A 21165-nucleotide genomic window follows, 5' to 3' on the forward strand; every position below is an offset into this window, starting at 1 on the left:
GTGGAAATTTCCGCGGACGTGGCCGTGGACGTGGTTATGGCCGTGGTAGAGGCCAATTTCCCCCTAGAAACAACACTCAAAGGGGGCATCAACAAGGAAACAAAAATCAAGCCACCACAAAAGGAAAAGACACATGTTATAGATGTGGCATGACTGGACATTGGGGACGTACTTGTCGTACGGCCAAACATCTGGTAAAACTATACCAGGCTTCCATTAAAGGGAAAGAAAAACATGCCGAAGCAAATTATGTTAATGAAGAAAATGTCCCTGGAATTAGCCTTGATGTGTCTGATTTCCACATAGACAATGGTGAAGCTGGTGGTGAATTTATCTTTGGAGAGAATAATCATGTTTAGATAATTCATCAATTACTATGATATGTATTATGTTTTCATTATGTACTTTTCTTATATGTTTTTCTTTTTTTTCATGTTCAAGTTATGTACTCTTAATTTTTCATCATTAATAAAGTAAGTCCAGTTTAATTATCTTAAACTAATCTTGTACTTATTATTTTATGAAGATATGGATCTGCCCGAAGTTGGTTCCAAATTTCAATGCCTTTTGGACAGTGGAACAACACACACTATTCAGAAGGATAGAAAATATTTTTTAAAGTTAAAATTATTTCAAGCAAATGTTAATACCATTTCTGGGTCAGCCAAGCTAATAGAAGGTTCTGGAAAAGCTTGCATAATACTCCCAAATGGAACAAAATTAATCATTAATGATGCTTTATATTCGAGTGAATCTCGAAGAAATCTTATAAGTTTTAAAGATGTGCGTCAAAATGGTTTTCATTTAGAAACAATGATAGTGGATCAAAAGGAATATTTATGCCTCACGGCAGAAAAACATGGCAAGAAACATGTGTATGAGAAATTGCCAGCATATTCTTCAGGGTTATATCATATAGATATACGACCAGTTGAAACAAAATCGATATCTAACCAGAAGTTAGATAATAAGAATCTGCTAAATTTATGGCATGATCGTTTGGGTCATCCTGGTACAGGAATGATGCACAAGATTATAGCAAATTCAGTAGGACATTCAATTAGGAATGTTAAAATCCCTCGATCAGATGAATTAACATGCTCTGCATGTTCACTTGGCAAATTAATAATAAGGCCATCTATGAACAAAATTGCTACCGAATCTCCAACATTTTTAGAGAGGATTCAAGGAGACATTTGTGGACCAATTAATCCTGCATGTGGACCATTCCGATATTTTATGGTATTAATTGATGCCTCAACTCGATGGTCACATGTAAGTCTCTTATCCAGTAGAAATGTTGCTTTTGCAAAACTCCTTGCTCAAATTATTAAACTAAGAGCACAATTTCCAGACCATACAATAAAAAGAATAAGGCTTGACAATGCTGGGGAATTTACATCCCAAACATTTAATGATTATTGTATGTCGATTGGAATTGTTGTAGAACATCCAGTAGCTCATGTTCATACACAAAATGGACTCGCTGAGTCATTAATTAAGAGACTACAATTGATTGCAAGGCCATTATTGATGAGATCAAAATTGCCTTCATCTGCTTGGGGTCATGCCATAATACATGCGGCAACTCTAATTAGATTGAGACCAACTGCTTATCATAAGGTCTCACCACTACAATTAGTTTTTGGTCGAGAACCTAATGTCTCACATCTAAAAATTTTTGGTTGTGCGGTGTATGTTCCTATTGCTCCACCCCAACGAACAAAAATGGGTCCACAAAGAAGGCTGAGAATTTATGTTGGGTTTGAATCACCCTCCATAATTAAATATCTTGAACCAATGACCGGTGATTTATTTACGCCCAGATTTGCCGACTGTCATTTCAATGAGACAGTATTCCCAGCCTTAGGGGGAGAGAAAGTGGACCCACGAAAGAAAGAAATAGAAATCATTTGGAATGCAACACAATTGTCAATGTTTGATCCACGAACAAATATGTGTGAACAAGAAGTTCAGAAAATTGTTCATTTACAAAGCATTGCAAATCAGCTGCCTGATGCATTTATAGATGCAAAGAAAGTGACAAAATCACATATACCAGCTGAAAATGCCCCTACACGAATTGAAATTCCATCTGGTGATAAGATCATTGAAAATGAATCTCTAGCACGCCGAAAGCGTGGAAGACCACTTGGTTCAAAAGACTCTAAACCAAGAAAATTAAAAAGACCTGATGAGATCAACAACATTCCCCTTACGGAAGGTCAAGAAAGACAAAGTACAGATGAGAATAGAGAAAAAGATGATAATCCGAAAGGGGATGAACAAGATGACCATAACATCGATAACAATGAAACTTCAATAAACTTTGTTTCTACCAGGAATTATTGGAATAGAAATGATGTTATCGTAGATGAAATATTTGCATATTCCATTGCAATTGAAATGGCATCTGACGAAAATGATAGTGAACCAAGAACAGTGGAAGAATGTCGTTGCAGGCATGATTGGCCAAAATGGAAAGAGGCAATGCAGACAGAGTTAAAGTCACTCGAAAAACGAGAAGTGTTTGGAAAAATAACCCTTACACCAGAAGGTGTAAAGCCAGTTGGATACAAGTGGGTATTTGTGAGAAAACGAAATGAGAAAAATGAAATTGTTAGATACAAGGCAAGACTTGTAGCCCAAGGTTTTTCTCAAATTCCAGGGATTGATTATGAGGAGACATATTCTCCCGTAGTTGATGCAACTACGTTAAGATTTCTGGTAAGCTTGACAGTCTCAGAAGGACTAAAGATGCGATTGATGGATGTAGTGACCGCATATTTATATGGGTCACTCGATACAGATATTTATATGAAAGTCCCAGATGGACTAAAATTACCAGAAAACCACAAGCCTAGACATTTACTTTCCATAAAATTAAAAAGGTCACTTTATGGATTGAAACAGTCTGGGAGGATGTGGTATAATCGTCTTAGTGAATACCTTATGAAAGAAGGGTTCAAGAATAATCAAATCAGTCCTTGTGTTTTCATTAAGAGATCACAATCAGGGTTTGCAATCGTTGCAGTTTATGTTGATGACTTGAATATCATTGGAACCCCAAATGAACTTGAAAGAACTGCAAAATACTTAATGAAAGAATTTGAGATGAAAGACCTTGGACAAACTAAATTTTGTCTTGGATTGCAAATTGAGCACTTAAATAATGGTATTTTTGTCCATCAGTCTAACTACACCGAAAGAGTGTTAAAACGTTTTTTCATGGACAAAGCGACCCCAACAAACACCCCGATGATTGTTCGGTCTTTGACTATGAAATATGATCCATTTAGACCTCGAGAGGAAAACGAGGATGTCCTTGGTCCTGAAGTACCAAGTCTAAGTGCAATTGGGGCTCTAATATATCCAGCTAACAATACTAGACCAGACATAGCTTTTTCTGTGAATTTGTTAGCCAGGTTTAGCAACGCACCAACGAAGAGACACTGGAAAGGAGTAAGACACTTACTACGATATCTACGAGGAACGAAAGATCTTGGTTTGTTTTATCAATCAAGGCAAGATGCCACCCTCATCGGATATGCAGATGCTGGATATCTATCAGACCCACAAAACGCCAAGTCACAAACTGGATATCTGTTCAGCTATGGTGGAACTGCAATTTCTGGGAAATCAACAAAGCAAACTTTAACTGCGACATCATCAAATCATGCTGAGTTGATTGCCCTTTATGAAGCAGGACGTGAGTGTGTATGGCTAAGGTCAATGATCGGCAATATCCAAGAAGAATGTGGGATGAAAGAAGTAACTGAAAGTCCAACCATCATTTACGAAGACAATACTGCATGTATCGCACAAGTAACTGAGGGATATATTAAAGGTGATAGGACTAAACATATATCCCCAAAACTGTTCTTTACACACGATTTGCAGAAGGAAGGGAAGATAAATGTCCAACAGATCCAATCATCTGATAATCTTGCAGACTTGTTTACAAAGTCCCTACCTTCGAAGAGTGTTGAGCGGTTGGTCCACAAGATTGGGATGCGTCGTCTTCATAAACTATGTTAAAATCAGGGGGAGCATTATATGCACTGCACTTTTTTTCCCTTCGATCAGGTTTTTATCCCAATGGATTTTTCCTGACAAGGTTTTTAATGAGGCAGTACACTAAAGCATATAGTAATATATTGTTGTACTCTTTTCCCTTAGCTATGGCTTTTATCCTAAAGGGTTTTACTTAGCAAGGTTTTAACGAGACAACATATACCCTATTTTGTATGGACATTCAAGGGGGAGTGTTAAGAGTTAATTAATTTAGTCAAGGTGTGAATGTCCACACTCCAATTTCTTCATTGCATTTAATGTAGTAGCCAACCCTAATTGCCACCCTCTAATGTTATAGCCCACAATGTAATAGTGGTTCTTACTACTATAAATAGCCATGCAATTTCACTTGTATGAGGCACAAAAATATTACCAAGAGTAATACATAAAAGTAGTAATACTTCTCTTATTACCTTCTTCTCTTAATCCTCTAATTTCTATATATTTCATAACATATATATATAAAGGGGAGTTTTTTCCCAAATTTTTAGAGAGCCACGTAGGATTTTATTTTTTCAGCGTGCCATGTACAATAATAAATTTTAGTGGTAGCCAATTAAATATGAGATTATTAATTTCTTTTAGATTTAAATAATTTAAATGTCACGTAAGTAAAATTGACGAATGAGATTTTTCAATTTAAATTAATTAAATATAAAATATTATCTTTTGATATTAGGATTTTATCTAAATATATAACAAATTTTAGCACATATATATATATAATTTTTTTTTTTAAAATTCAAACAAACCATGCATCGCACGAGATTTAGTTTATTTTATCTGTTTCTTTTATAATTCAATTTTTGTCATTCTACCACGTCTCTCCTTCTTCTTCTTCGGGGGTTTCGAAGCTGCTCTCTTTGTATGCTTTGAAATCTCTCCTTTTCTCTCTCTACTTTCTCTCTCATCGTTTTTCTTCGGAAAACTCTCCAATGGCGGGAGATTTTATATATATATATATATATATATATATATATATATATATATATATATATATATATATATATATATATATATAAAGGGGAGTTTTTTCCCGATGTTTTTAGAGAGCCACGTAGGATTTAATTTTCTTAGCGCGCCATGTAAGATTATAAATTTTAGTTGTAGCCAATTAAATAAGAGATTATTAATTTCTTTTACAATTAATTAATTCAAATGCCACGCAAGCAAAATTGACGAATGATATTTTTAAGTTTAAATTAATTAAATATAAAATATTATCTTTTGATATTAGGAATCTAATATCTAATATATATATATAAAGGGGAGTTTTTTCCCGAGTTTTTAGAGAGCCACGTAGGATCTAATTTTCTTAGCGCGCCATGTAGGATTATAAATCTTAGTAATAGCCAATTAAATAAGAGATTATTAATTTCTTTTAGAATTAAATAATTCAAATTCCACGTAAGCAAAATTGGCGAATCAGATTTTTAAGTTTACAATAATTAAATATTAAATATTATCTTTTAATATTAGGAATTTTATCTAAATATATATAACAAATTTTAGCTAATAAATACAAAAAAAAAAAAAAAATCAAACAAACCGTGCATCGCACGGGCTTCATCTAGTTTTATCTAAATATGTAACAAATTTTAGCACATAAATAAAAAATATATTTTTAAAAATTCAAATAAACTGTGTATCGCACGGGTTTCATCTAGTATAAATATAAATACGTGGAATCCTAACTGTCAGCAAATTCCGTAATTTGAAACGTCAACATATAATTTACTGCAACGCCATTGGTCCCTCTTCCGTGCACCAACCTCAACAGGCCACGTGTTCTAAAACATCTCGGTGTTTCTAGATTTTGTGCAATCATACCAGTAATCTATTTATATTCTCTCTCTTCCTTTTTATTTTCTCTGTTTCTTCTTCACTCTCTAAAACAAAAACAATATAAAAACCGAAAAAACTTTACAATTCCTGAAAAAAAAAAAAAAATTAAAAATGGGTGTTGGTATGAAGCTTGCGCCATTAATTCTGGCAACTTTGATCATCTTTGCTGCTGAAGCTAAGAAGGCATCAGACCCTTATAAGGTATATATACTCCTTCTTTTTAATTGATTTTTTTTTTTAAAATTTCAAACTTTTTTTGAATTTTCTGCTCAATTTTTGATGGATTTTGGGTATTGTTTTAATTTTTGTTCTTTTTTGAAATTGGCTGGGTATATTATTTCTGCTCAATTTGTATTGCTTTTGAATTGGGTTTGTCAATTGTTAATTTGTTTAGTTATTTTGGATGTTAAGTTACAAATTGTGGAATTGATACAACATTGGGAATTTGAATTGTTTTGCTGATTCTTAATGGGTTTTTTGAAATTGGGGATAGGTTTGATTTTGTGATTAAAGGAAAATTTAATTTTTTTTTTGAATTACTTGTAATATTGTGGTTAAATTGTAGAGTGCGTTATTTAAAAATGTGGAATTGACATAATGTTATTCGTTCCGGAAGACTATTATTTCAAGCAGATTAGTGAGTGAAGATTTGGGGTGTATTGAAGTTTGTTATGAAACTGAGGTTAAAGAATAAGGCATCTATTATTCACTCGGGTGTACCCTGGGTACGTCCTAGGTGTATGAATGTACACCTTTGGACTGTCTTCTCAGTTGTCTTAGGTGTATGGACTGTCTTCTCAGTTGTATAATGGAATTATTAGAATAGCTACTGTGGTTTGATTGGCCTTATTGGTAGAGCATGTTGTAATGACATTAGATCATATATGCCCTCCGTCCCCGAAAGAATAACCCTTTTGGACTGATTTTGCGGGTATTATAGAAAGTAAAAGTACATTGAAAAGTGAAATTCACATGGGGTTTGTAAAAAAGTAGAAAGAAAAAGTAACAAAAGTACAAGGAAAAGCAAAATTTACACGGGGAAGCTAACTTTGCACAAACATTGTTGCAAATTGGAGAATATTTTAATGCAAATGGGATGATCATTTTGGGACTAGATTTAGGCCATAAGGGTCATTCTTTTGGGACGGAGGGAGTACATGTATAACTCAAAATACAAACTCTTCGGAGTCATAAATCTTTAAATTTTGAAAAGATCAAAAGATTAGAAGATACTGAAGATCATTGGCGACTATTTTAGTAAACAGAATATGTGGAGGCACCTAGAAGAGCTAGCTTGGGAGAGTGTGTATTCTGTATATGCACAATAGCTGGGGCCTTAACGAGTTAGCATTTTGAATTTGAATTGTGAATGACGATAAGGATTGTTATGGTCTTATTGAATTAGCGAAATCCCTATTCCATTGTTCATGATATCATTTATTATCACTGAGACAATAGGCATGCTGCTTGGATTGTGGGAAAAGTCTGGGAGTTATTATTTAGTTAGAGGGCCAGCAATTTGTAAGAAAGAAAGAGAGAGAGCTTCTTCCCATGAATTATATAGGTTGGTGTAGCTGAGTTTCTGCCTTCGGGTAGATGTTTGTCCTTCGTTTGGCCATGTGGTGGAGCCTTGTGTAGCCTGTCCTCTGCTAATTGATTATATAATCATTATGAATGTCTTTTTTCAACTGAGGTGTGGTGTGTAATGCTTAGGTGGAAGTTACCAAAAGGATCAGCGGGATGTGATCTGAGTAGTCTGTAGGGTGCAAAACAATCTTTACTCCTAAGAGTTGAACTTGCAGTCATTGCAGAGGTAATGTGTGGCAGAGAGGAATCTATAAAATATTATTCTTAACTCTCCTAAGTCTATGGCCGTGGATCAAATTGTGAAAAAGATATTCTAGCAAGTATACTCTGTATGCATGTTGATTAGAACATTGCCGGGAATCCGTGATATTGTACAAATCTTATGATCTGCAATTTTGTATTGTTGTTTGAACTTTTGCACATAATGCACCTTCAATAGAAAGCTTCGTAAAATATATTCTGATTCAGGAATATCTTTGGCTAATTTGGTAGTTTCTGCAGTTGTTGCACCAAAATTTCGTACATTTGTTTATAATTTACTTTAGTTTTTTTATTTTCTTCTCACTTTTGAACTTAAGGTTACAATGCCTTAACCTAAATTAGTGGGTTGGTGTGGGCATGGATTACTATTTAAGTATATCTACAGAAACAAAATCATATTAGCAGGGGGAATTATAGAACGTAGATCTCTGGAATGAGAAGTGAGGCTTATACTCTTATTTTATGCAATAGGTTTTCGTCATAGAAAGAAAGTAGCTTATAAATTTTTATCAAGTCCCAGTTGTACACGGTCTTGAGACACCTTTGTGTCTAACGTGGCTCTGCCACTCCATCAGTTCATTGTCTCTGCATTATGATTTTTCATCAGAATATTCCTTATCTATCTATTAGATTCTCTTAACATGTTTGGGGTCCTAATATATTTTTCCCCCCTTCAGGTACTAGGTGTTGATCGGAATGCCAGTCAACGTGATATTAAGAAGGCTTTCCACAAGTATGTTCTTTCATCCACTTTGTAAAGCATGTCGTCTACGGTTGTTGTCTTTGAATTGGGAAGAATAGTAACGTTGTATTGATTATTCAGTAATTCTGTAATTCTCGCATTGTTAATTTTCCTTTTGGTGTTGTGATTTAGGAAGGAGGATTACATGAGATGTTTTTGTCTTATCTGTCATGATGTTCTTTGTTAAAATGGGCTAGCCTTAGCTTTACTGTAGAGGATTAGACTCGGATTTGCGTTTTGTAAATGTCAATCAACTTCTGTAGGATTGAGAATCAGCTATGAGTTAATTAATATGCATAAACACTTCATTGATGCAAGCTTATTGCTTTTATAAGTTTATCATTTTAAACACTTCATTGATGCAAGCCTATTGCTTTTATAAATTTATCTTTAGTTATGAATGTTCTTGTGTGATATACAATGCTGGTAGCCATAGAAGGTTGGTTCTTTCTTCCTCTTGACTTATCTGGGATCTATTGTATTCAAACTAACACTTCATTTCATTCCTGGGGAGGATGGAACAAAAATCTTCGTATTATGCTATTTGTAATCTGTTGAGGAGATGATAATAATAATAATGAAATTGTCTTTGTGCAACTGTGGATTTATAGCTTGCTCAAAGATGACTTCTAGGTATGTGCATGTTTCTTACTCTTACTCTTACCTTTCTTGTTGTTTCTAGGCTTTCTTTACAATATCACCCTGACAAAAACAAGAATAAAGGAGCTCAAGCAAAGTTCGAGGAGATCAACAATGGTAATGTGTAATTAGCCTTGCTTTATCTGGAGGTGTTGATTGTTCAATTCATAAGGGTATTCATTACTTTGAAGTTGTTTAACTGTTGATTCCATGTTTAAGCAGTTCTCATATCATAATATAAGAGAGATGTAGGAAATTTAGAAAGAGGAGACTGCCCTCAAAATCATTTCCCTGTCTTGCCGCCCCTTAAAATCTTTTCTGCTTCTACAATATATTGCATAATGTGCATATATGAGAGCAGAGGTTTTAGATCAGTGGCCCAGAGGCTCTAAAATCTGGAGCGCAAACTTTTTCTGCTTCTGAGCTCTTGTTTTAAAAATGTAGATCAGACTAGGATATGCCATTGCTGAATTGGTGGCTTTTGATGTATGCTTATAGTATAGGATTAAAAGTGCGATTAAGGAGTGATGTGATAGGGCTGATATGTTGGTGTTGAATTTGATCTTTTGTAGAAGTTTAATCTCTTTTTCTGTACTTCAGTCTTTGTTACTTGTGAAAAATAATGTTATTCTATGTTCTTTTTTGGCTTATTACAAGCTATATATGCCTGGCATATATGACATTTTATTGCACAACATCATAAACTCCCTCTTATCCCTTTTTGAGGGGCATCCTGGGGAATAAAAGTGGGTGTGTCTTTGGCCTTTTTGCTCTCTTGTGTGGTTGAGATTCTGCTCCTTTGTCTCCTAAAGAACCTATTTTAAAAGTTTCTGAGTTATCTTTTCATCATGTATATTATGTGCAGCTTATGAAATTTTGTCTGATGAGGAAAAGAGGAAAAACTATGACCTATACGGTGATGAAAAAGGTGGTCCTTCATTTGATAGTGGGGGTGCAGGAGATTATGGTGGATACACCCACTTCACGAGCGGAGGATCAGGAGGGCAGTGGCAAAATATGGGTGGGGGTGGCCGGACTTTCTCCTTTTCCTTTGGTGGATCTGGCGGTGGAAGTCCTTTTGGTTTTGGCTTGAATGATATGTTTTCAAACTTTTTTGGTGGTGACATGGGCAGCGGTTCTGGCTTTGGCGGTTCTGGTAGACCATCTGGATCTACATTTGGTGGTTCAGCTGGATCACAATCTGGGTTTAAGAGGCCCCCCAAGACTGTTCGTGCAGTAAATTCACAGGTGTTCGAGAAAGAAATAAATGGCAAGGGTATTACTTGGCTTCTGCTATCTTATACGCCCTCAATGATGTCAGCTCAGCAGTATGAATCTATCTTGGAGGAGATTGCTAATTCATTAAAGGGAGCTTTAAAAGTACAGTCCTATTCTTTCTTCTAGAAACTTAGCTGGTTTCTCATAACAGTACAGTGCTGATGCTCATATTTATTTGTGCAGGTTGGTAAAATAAATTGTGAGACTGAATCTTCTTTCTGTAAGAATCATGGAATACATCCTCGTCGAGCACCCAGATTATTTGTTTATTCCTACATAACTAGTGAGAGTGGCTCCTTTGTTGAATATAATGATGAGTGGGATGTGAAAAGCTTGAAAAGCTTTTGTCAGGAACACTTGCCAAGGTTTTCAAGACGTGTTAGCCTGGCTGACTTTCAGCCTTCATTTAGCGGTGCTGGGGAGAGATTACCTCGAGTTATACTTCTCTCAACCAAAAAAGATACGCCAGTGATTTGGCGTACTCTCAGCGGCTTGTATCGCAAACGATTTATCTTCTATGATGCACAGGTATCATATGTTTGTTCTAGACTTCCTGCACTTACCCCCCCCCCCTCTCTCTCTTTCCCCCTCTTCTTAACCTAAGTAAAAGAAAAAAAATAAAAAAATAATGGATATATGGAAGACAAATAATACAGGCAAATAAAGGTTTTTTCAAACTGTGAGAGAATGTGGAACATTAGGTCTGTTACCTATTTATTGTTTTGACCTAATATAATAATTCATTCCATTGTTTGAAAAGATTTAAGTTGGTTTCATCATGTGCAGCTTTGGGGAACTTTTGTAATATAACCTGATAATATGTGATCATCGGTGTCAATTTTTTATAGAAATTTAGAGTGCAAATTAAAAGGGTAGTTTTGGCTTTTGATTGATTTTACAGGTTCATGATGTTTCTGATCCAGAGGTCAAAAGGTTAGGGGTTAATGCACTTCCAGCTATTGTGGGGTGGCTGTCAAATGGAGAAAAACACATACTGAAAGCAGGAATATCTGTGAGAGATCTAGAGTCTGCTGTTCAGGAACTTGGTCTCTTACTTGATGGATTTGAAAAGAAGAACAAAATTGCTTCAAGTCAGACTAAGAAGTCTGAGAGTGAATCTTCTAGCAAACAAGTATCACTCTTGACAGCATCAAATTTTCATACTCTTTGTGGAGAAGATAGTCCTGTTTGCTTAATTGGTGGTTTTAGATCATTAAAAGCTAGAGACAGACTCGAATCAATTCTATCAGCGGTAAGTGGGATCTTTTTCATGATAGGACTTTTTAACCGATATATGAGCCCAGTAAATCAAATAAAGATTCATTCTAATTGAAAATACAAGTCATATTAGGCATTCATACCAATATCAAAAATTTGGTTAAGCTTAGCTGAAGCCGCTTTAGTTTTCATGTGTCTTTAATATTGCAGTGATTTATGAAATATGATGTTATTTAAATGTTTTGGTATTTAATTTTGTATTTATATTGTAAAATGACTTATGTTTAGGACCAAAACAAAATGGCTAAATCAATTCATATTTTGATTTGAAGAGATTACTGAAGTTAGCAGTGAACTGGAGGATATCTAATATCTGATAATTAGTTTAAAATTTGAGTTGAAAATCAAATTGGAGTATACCTGATCCTGAGCTTATTATCTTTAGAATAGGGAAGTTCTTTTTTTTTTTATTAATCAGATGTCTGAAATTTTATCTGCCTTCCTGATTTGGATTGTGTGTATTATGTGTACTGTATTCATTTTTATTGGCTGCATGAATCTAGTGTGGTTTGGCCAGAAAAGTTCCATTTTGTACTTGTTTCATTATACTGTTCCATTTTGTACCTGTACCGGAAAAGTTCCATTTGAATGTCTGCACTCTGCATGACTCAATCAGCTAAATGTGTTTATATGTGGTCTCAGGTTTCACAGAAATCATTATCAAGGAGAAGAAATCTGTCATCTGAATCCAAAGATTCCATCTCCTACGCAATGGTAGATGCAAAGAAGCAGCAGTCTTTCTTGGATGCTTTTGATAAATCTGGATTCAGGTCGTCAAATGGCTTCTTGGTGGCATACAAACCTCGGAAAGGGAGGTACGCAGCGTATACTGGGGATCTGAATGAGGAAGAAGCTGAGAAGTTCATTGGCTCGGTCCTCAGTGGTGATGTACAATTCAGCAAAACGCGGCAAAAACCAATGATCATGTAGAGAGATTGTGATATACGAAGTAGTAACTGTAGAATTGTAAAGTCAGTGTATAGAGAATGAATTAACAAGAATGTTTAGAACAAAATCATCCACTTATATAGGAGCAAAGCTTGGTGGGGAACTCACCTTGTGACTTTGAGGTCACGAGTTTGAGCCCCATCAACTACAAAATGCTTGGGAGTAGGGGGATTCCCTTACCTCCCCCTCTACTCTCAAGCGATGACTTGCGGAGTTGGGCTGGTTAAACCTTTGAGAGGTGCCGGCTCAGTAGGGTCCTTATTTTTTTAAAAAAAAATAATAATAAAAAAAAATAGGGTGCGCGTAATCAGTGTAGATGGCTGGTTCGTTTTTGAGTAACTAGAGAATTGAAAGAATGAGTAGAATATAGTACTTTATTGTACATCCTGGAAAAAATGGAATGACATTGCATATGACATGAGAAACAGGGGCGTATGATCATCTCTTTCACAATATACTGCTACAAACTATCCCAGGGTTTGGAGCTTTAAATTAGTAGATTTTTTGGATTCGAAAGAAAAAACATTTGAAGATTAATTGCATTGTGTTATCAATAATTATAGTCAAGGTGTGACGACATTAGTTGGCTAAATTAAAATTCTATACACATGCAATACACAACATAATACAAGAGTGCGCGACAATGTTATTAATATTTAGTAAACATACAATAGGCATACACATAACATATGGATGCAAATGGCACGTTGTTGTACAAGCATGTATTGACCCGAGAGTACAATAAAAATCTTGCCGATACTCAGCCATATACGAGGAGTACTAGGACGGAGAATGAATTCTATTTCCTTTTAATTGAATTGACTATTGATATTCATTTCTTTGTGTTTATAATTATTACGAGATACTCATATTTTACATAATTGGTGTTCATCATTGTACATGCAACTAGTTCTATGGATAAAGTTTTAGAAGACGGTATTCATTATCGCATAAACTTTGTCTGTATGTTGTTAAGAATTAGTAGCTTTGAGTTAGTGTTTATACTAATATCCTAGATTTGTATATAAGCCTACCAAAATAATGATGAGAATACACCAAAAAAATAACCACATTTCTGAAAAATGATGATGTAGGAAGTAGGATAGAAGTGTGGACGAATGTGTGGGCGCCTGAAAAAGAAGGGGTACAGTGGATAAATGTAGTAGGGGCACCAAAAGGATTGTGATAGAGAAATCTAGGTTGTGTGATGGTTACAACTCATGCAATGGGAATAAATACCCAAATTTAAAGTAACACAACATAACAATTTTTTAAAGCTAGGAATATATTTTAAAAGGAAAAAAGTGTTACATAATGTAAAGAAAAAAGAACAATTTTACAGCCTAGGTTTATACACAACACACTGTAAGACGAAGCTTCTAAACCTTTCACTCAAATTCGAAAGCTCCTCTACCTTAATTATTGGTTGCATCATTGTAAAGTCAAAATGACAAAATGCTACAATAGTATGTATAATTTAGATTTGCTCTTCTAGGCACAACTAAACACAATATATGGTCGAGCTAATTAGATGATTTAGTATAACGTAAACGTAACACAGTTTTGGTCCATTTTGACATGATCAAGCATGACTCAGGTAATTTAATTAACATGCGTTACTTTGCGTGATGGGTTGAGGTAATTTAATGGGTTTTTCTAAGCTATGCTCCTAAGGTAGTCGAGTTTCTAAGGTGTACCCATGCTTTTTCAAATTTCTAAGTTGAGCCTCTCAACTTACTACCATTAATGAATGGTACCGTCCTTGGGACTTCCACGTCACCTAAAGTTAAATATAAATTTAATAAAAAGATGGTAAAAGCTAAGGAAATGATAGGAGAAATAAATTTTAGCCATCGCAACCCTAATAACGAAAACCGAAGCCACGAAATCACACTCTCAATTAACTTTTGAACAACTAATAAAGGTACATTTTAGTATTGATAAGCACTTGAAGGGCACGACTTAGAAACTTGAAAAAGCATGGGAACACCTTAGAAACTTGACTACCTTAGGGGTATAGCTTAGAAAAACTCCAATTTAATTTAAGTAACATTTTTATGCACAACACCTCGATGATGCCACTAACTACGTACGATGGTCTAAGAAAATTTGGTCAAATTGAGAGAATAAATTGAGTGGTGAAGCTAAGGTAGTGAGGAGCTTTGGATGGTGCAAAGGTTGGATGTAAAGTGGTGGGAGGAAAAAGCTAAGGCAAATTCCAAAGGAAAAAATGTTAGCATCTGATTCTAGTGAAGTTGCGGTTGAGGAGAAATAGATAGGTAGAAGAGCATAAATGTGTTATTGCTAAACTTTGACAACAAAGTTACTTTGTGTCTTATTCTGTGGAGGCCCTCAATAAAGAAGAAAATTCTCAATGCAATTTTATTGTTGTGTTGTTCTTTGATGGCTTAATTGCCTAGAGCATCCAATTCCTTGAGGAATCTTTATTGTGTTACTCCGCATTTCTTTTCTTCAATTTTGACTATAGTTAGATAGTTCGAACTTATCATGTAGTTATATTATTAAGTACGAAAATTAGATTTTGGTTTGGAGCAATGTATGAGAGTAGTGGCATAGTTATAAGAGATTGGTCGAAAAATTGAAAAAAAAGGTCTTTTATAAATTATATTACGAGTAGTCTTTATGAAGATGAGGCTTAAATGTCTCTAAGAGCAACTCCAATGACAAGCTAATTGTCAAATTAGCTTGTCATGCCACATAAGCTTTTAAACTAATTATGTTTGTAGCTAGTTTGATCCCCAATGGCTAGCTATTAGCTTACTATCTAAATTATCAATTTATTATTTTTATCTTAATTACTAATTGACTATTAGCATTTTCTTTTTGGCAAGTTTTTTTCAAGCAAATTAGCTTGGCAAAGCTAATTTGCTTGACTAAGCTAATTACATATTTTTGCTCCAATGGTCAAGCTAGTAGCTAGAGACTATTTAAAATTGCAAGCAATTCCTTAGCTACAACCATTGGAATTGCTCTAAGCTATTGTTTTCATAATTCATATATTCTCTCTAAATCAAAGAGCATATATGAAGGTAGATTCTATTCTATTAGAGTAAAGCTATTTTACTAACATGTACTCACTTTTAGCTTTGCATAAAACTAAAACATGTGTTCCAACAATAATATAGATAGTATAATCTTTTAGCTTTCTTCCTTTTAATTTTAGTAATGAGTTAAAATAGAAATCTTTCAATTCAGCTACATATCTAACACTATATGAAAAGATTGTAACACATTAATTACATTTTATTCACTCTTAATAACGACAAAAAGTTAAGTTATACACTAATAACTATCAAAATAAATAGTACTTGTAAGTTTTAGTGTCAAGCCTCTAATATTCTTCAATTATGGATACATACAAGTATAATTCAAGTATCCCATAATTTTCTATATCTTCAAGAGAGAGAAAGATAGGGTGCTATGTGGTCCATATTAGTGTGATTATAATGGATGGCAATCAATTCAATTCATACACCACATCTATTTCCACCCCCACCCCAATTATTCCATAACATAAAGGCATAGCTTACTCTACACTTAACTCAAACTTCTAACAACCCACAACTATATTCCTCTTCCCAAGAATTCCAACACCCAAAATTCTTCCCTAGCTCTTTTTCCTTGTTTTTGCTTCTATTAGTTATTCATGCATGCAATTATATTGATTCCCTAAAAAATACACCTCCTTTGTTCTAAACACTTTTAATACCACCTTTAATTTTTAGCATCAAAATTATTATGAAGGGTTTAAACATAAACATATCATCTTGTACTTCACAAGACTCAACCGCTATAATCTCTTCCAACATGGAAGTAATACTACCATCCTCGTCCTCCTCGTCCTCCTCCTCCTCCTCCTCGTCTTTCACCCCTGGAAGCCGAGCAATTGATCGACACAACCCTATCATCACGGACGAAAGAAGAAGTGGAATAAGTAGTACTAACGGTTCGTGTGCTAGTACTCCCATTGGAACCCCTTGCACAAACCATGTCCTACAAAGAAAACCTCCTACACCAATTAGCCCAAAACCTCATCAAACTCATACCCCACGAAAAAAGGGTAGTAACAAACTTCCTACATTAACCAAAAAAAAGACTAGCAAAAAAAACGTTACTAATGCTACAAAACCAACCATTACTAGTAATATTATTATTGATAATGGTGATGATATTCATAATAAGAGTGGTAGAAGGAGCTTATCTAAGCCGTCTGATTTGATCATGAAGGCGGCGGCGTGCGCCAACACTAAGCCTGGTGTAGACTACATTAGCCCTCCTGAATCATCTAGGTATCTTTTGGATGACACTTCTTTTCTTGAAGTGTTATCTGATTTTGACCCGGTTTTGAAGCTTAAACCTTATGATACTAACAACGACGTTGAGGTTGCTAAGCCGGAGGCCGGTTCTAAGCCTCCTAAACCACCTTCCTCAACCGGATCATCGGACCAGGTTTTGTAACTCTTCTTTCTTAGTAATGTGTTTTTTTTCTTTTTGATCCACTGGTTAATTAATATGGAGTAGTACGTATAGAAAATTTTAAAAGGTGGCGTATAATATAAGTTGAATACTTTGACTCTTACTACTTTTGTACACTTAAATAGGTTTTAAACTAAAATTTTAGTGTTTGCCTTTGTGCTACATTATAATCTTAATTGTATAAAGATTAGGACATGCATGATTGTTCAAATTAAAAATTGGATTATGTTGAGTTTAGAATGATAGATTATATAGATTGATCACGAATTTCAACCATTAGTTTAAAAATGTACAAGACTACAATAGTGAATTTATTGGTTTGGATGGCAGGATAAAATTGATGCACAACGAATAAATACGTAATTACTTTTTAAAAAAAAAACAGAAATATAAAATATGTGAAAATATAATGATGATGATGGCAATTTGACTTGTCTGGTCTATAGTTGTCGCTCGTGGGGTTATGTAATTAATTTCAGTACCAAAGTCAAGGTCTATATAGTACTCGTAAGAGAATGAATGAAATGACTCTTTTAAGTTAAACACCACTTTATTCCAGGTCCTAAATTCAAAGGCAAGGTTCTACTTAAGATTTAATTTAACGCCCCAAATATATGGATGCGAGCTATCTTTGAATTAAATGTTTAAGCGCCGATATTTGGAAAAAACTATCTACTACAGTATTAAATAAAGAGTAGTGATAGATAGTAATAGCGGAATCCAACTCAATGTGATTAATGATATGACAAAAGCTAATAAGCGCTCTCGGGGCGTTAGATAGGAGAATTAAAGTGTAAATATTAGAGTAAAATTAATATTAATTACACCGAACGACGCGTGATTTTGTCATGCATTCCTAACTTAATACCATTTCAACCAATATAATTACTCCTTATCTAACACCTCCGGCGCTTGTTAGCAAGATTCTTTTAATTTTTGATAGAAAATATAGAATATTCTCCTCCTAGATTTAGGATATATTTGTATAAAATTATCCTATAATGATATCTTTACCTATCTTATAGTTACCTAATATGATTAGGTTTCTCATTGTAACCCTATAAATATTGATCAATAGAAATCACTTTGGCAAGGAGTTTACATTATCTGATAATATTATATTAGTAGAGGGTTAAATATTACTTAGTGGGTAGATGTAGCTTTGCTCGTGAGTCGTGATACTTAAGGTATATGTTGATGATCAAATATGTCTATATATTATCCTTAGTTAAAATTGCCTAAATTGCATGTAAAAGTTCAAACAATTTATAGAATGATAGAGTAAATATATACTTCGTATGAGTGATTCTACCGTTATATCTAACTTTTGAGATCTATTTTAACTTGTTATTTTTTCTGAGGCAAAATGATTGATATATTATATTTCAACTTGTTATTGATCAAAAACAGGTTTGTGTTCTTTCAAAGATTAATTACAAGTTTGTAAATTTTGATTTATTTCACCAATTTGAGAACGAAGTAATAAAATTTTCAGCATATTTTGACCACTAAAGTCAAAAGCAGTCTGATTTAGACACAAACACACCTTTATTACTATACCAACATTAGTCATATTAAAGTAACAAATGTTTTACTGAAAATAATCATGTATATCAGCTTTTGTAATTTGGAAGTTATAGAACACTACTGAGTAAGTGAGTAGTAACAACTCCAATATTAGAAAGAAAAGGTTAAAAATAGTAGTACTTGGTTAGTAATGATGATGTTTGATGTACTATAAGAATTGGTGGGTGGTGACATTAAAACAAAGATTGATGATTATTGATGTTTGCAGGTGGTGGTTCTGAGGGTGTCATTGCACTGCAGAGGTTGTGAGAGAAAAATGAAAAAGCATCTCTCTAGAATGCCAGGTAATAACCATATTCATCATCATAATGCATCTCATTCATTTAGTAATCGTACATTCGTTCAAACCAACTTTATACGAGCAACTAATAGCGGACGAAATGTTCTCAATAAATATTACTACATAAGTAAATTGCAATTATATACAGTAAGATGTTATTGTCTTTTCTCCATGTTTTAGTTGCCTAAATTTAAACTATTAGTTGGGTGTTTTTACATATTTTGTCGTTTGGGCCCTAGAGGTGGGCCTTCTATGCATGTCAAGCAATCTATGTCAGTGGGCCAAAGTTGATGATAGCCTTGCTATATTAAGAGCACTCTTGCTGTTTTTCTGAGCTCAATCAAGACCAACACATAAATGCTATTATGAGAAATTAGTTATTGTGTTTGGTCTCTCAACCTATTTGCATCCAGAGGTTGTTATATACACCCGAGTGTTCCGTATACTTATGAGTATTTTTTTTTCATTTTGATGATTGTTTTTCATTTTATTATCAAATGAATAGCAAAAAATAACCTTAGTTAGTTGGGTGTACAATACACCCGAGTGTATATAATAAATTCTAATCATGATGATTTAAATAATATCATCGTACATACTACTTTCCCGTTCTTTTTTACTACTAGTTGACACAATTTTAATACAATACTAAATTAAAGCTTAGAAAGTATACCGGGTATTTAAATCGATTGTTTTGTTAATTAGTTATTTGTACTAAATCATTGTTGTACTTCGTATTTATTTTATATAATTACTCATTTTTACATATTATATTTATTTAAACAAAGACCTACGAATTATATTTAATAGTTAATGGTTAATATATTATATGCTAAATATTAATTTTGTAAAAATGAATAGAACATGACTTTAAATTGGACAGTAGATGAGTGCAGCAGTTCACAAGATATATACGTAGTACTGTAGTAGACAATGGCCGAGGGATTAGGAACATACAGGAGTTGAAGGTGGCTAGTTAGGCTGATTGAGCCTATTGTTTTGTTAATTTCTTTTGTGAAACTCATTTAAAAAGGCCTACCTTATTAGATTTTGGAAACTTGGCACAACCAATATTAGGTCAAATCTTGTTTGGGCCTTAGTTGGTAGCAGTAGAAAAGTCACTAAGGTGCATGAGGTGTTAACCGATACTCATTAGAAGTACTCACATCCTGTCTTCAAAATCCGGGTTTGCCACTGGGTGACAATTAACCAGGCTAGCTAGTCGAGTAGTCTAGGTGTTTAGACTAACTAAATCCATTGGCCATCTCTTTACTAGGGTGGTATGATGGTGCATATGTGCATAATGAACTTATAAATAGTACAATAATCATAATTAATGTATCCTTTTGATGATGGTATTGATAATCTCCACAAATTTAATGTGAGCAGGTGTGACATCTTTCAACATAGATTTCGCAGCAAAGAAGGTAACGGTGGTAGGAGATGTGACACCATTAGGAGTCTTAACCAGCATTTCCAAAGTCAAGAATGCTAAATTGTGGACACCAGCAACTACAATCTCATCATCCTCTTCTCAACTCAACTCAAGAAACATGCAACTTTATAATATAAAATAATAGTCGTATGATATAATGTTTGTTTATTACCGTTTTGTACATGCACTGAATTAAACTCATAGCATGTATGTTAATTAGATGGTGATGTGTTCTTGTTATCTTGTTTAGTTATTAGAAATTTAGAAGTGAACAAGTTTGCAGAACACAATAAGTTTAATTTGCTTCAAGTCTACTACTTATTATGATGTTAATTAATTAATTGTGATTATGTAGTTAATATATAATAGCTTAATCAATATCCATTTACTTAGCTTCAATCTGCTAAAAAGAAAGTGAAAAAGTTATTATTGCATTTTAAAGAATTTTGATCATGTTTATTATGAATAGTTAGAGTTGACTACGCGCGATCCATGGTCTTAGTTATTAATTCATTCATAAGAATTGATTATTATTAATGTAGTTGATGCTGTAATTATTTTATAGGGAAATTATCACTGGTATACTCCAGGTTTTGACTTTTATCTTTGATACACCTCATTAAATTTTCATTATCAGCGGCACACTCATAATTATCACTTAATTACTACAGTAACTAAAACGTTAATCAAACGTTTAGTTAGTTAATCTAAAAC

At 34.0% G+C, this 21165-nt stretch overlaps 2 protein-coding genes across 2 annotated transcripts; both read left to right on the forward strand.

Annotated features, from left to right (window-relative positions):
• The first annotated feature begins 5945 nt into the window (after window positions 1–5945).
• On the forward strand, window positions 5946–13077 carry LOC145568997 (dnaJ protein ERDJ3A-like). The gene is made up of 7 exons (XM_081628372.1): window positions 5946–6120; window positions 8445–8500; window positions 9192–9265; window positions 10014–10528; window positions 10610–10954; window positions 11328–11678; window positions 12347–13077. Exons 1-7 carry the CDS (start codon window positions 6031–6033, stop codon window positions 12632–12634), a joined length of 1719 nt encoding a protein of 572 aa, XP_081484498.1. The 5' UTR covers window positions 5946–6030; the 3' UTR covers window positions 12635–13077.
• A 2993-nt stretch (window positions 13078–16070) lies between these two features.
• Window positions 16071–20811, forward strand: LOC145567641 (protein SODIUM POTASSIUM ROOT DEFECTIVE 3-like). Its single transcript, XM_081626971.1, has 3 exons — window positions 16071–17122; window positions 18945–19020; window positions 20406–20811. Exons 1-3 carry the CDS (start codon window positions 16412–16414, stop codon window positions 20591–20593), a joined length of 975 nt encoding a protein of 324 aa, XP_081483097.1. The 5' UTR covers window positions 16071–16411; the 3' UTR covers window positions 20594–20811.
• Window positions 20812–21165: the final 354 nt, after the last annotated feature.

Source organism: Chenopodium album, chromosome 11 (genome assembly GCF_948465745.1).
Source record: "Chenopodium album chromosome 11, dcCheAlbu1.1, whole genome shotgun sequence".
Taxonomy (NCBI): domain Eukaryota; kingdom Viridiplantae; phylum Streptophyta; class Magnoliopsida; order Caryophyllales; family Amaranthaceae; genus Chenopodium; species Chenopodium album.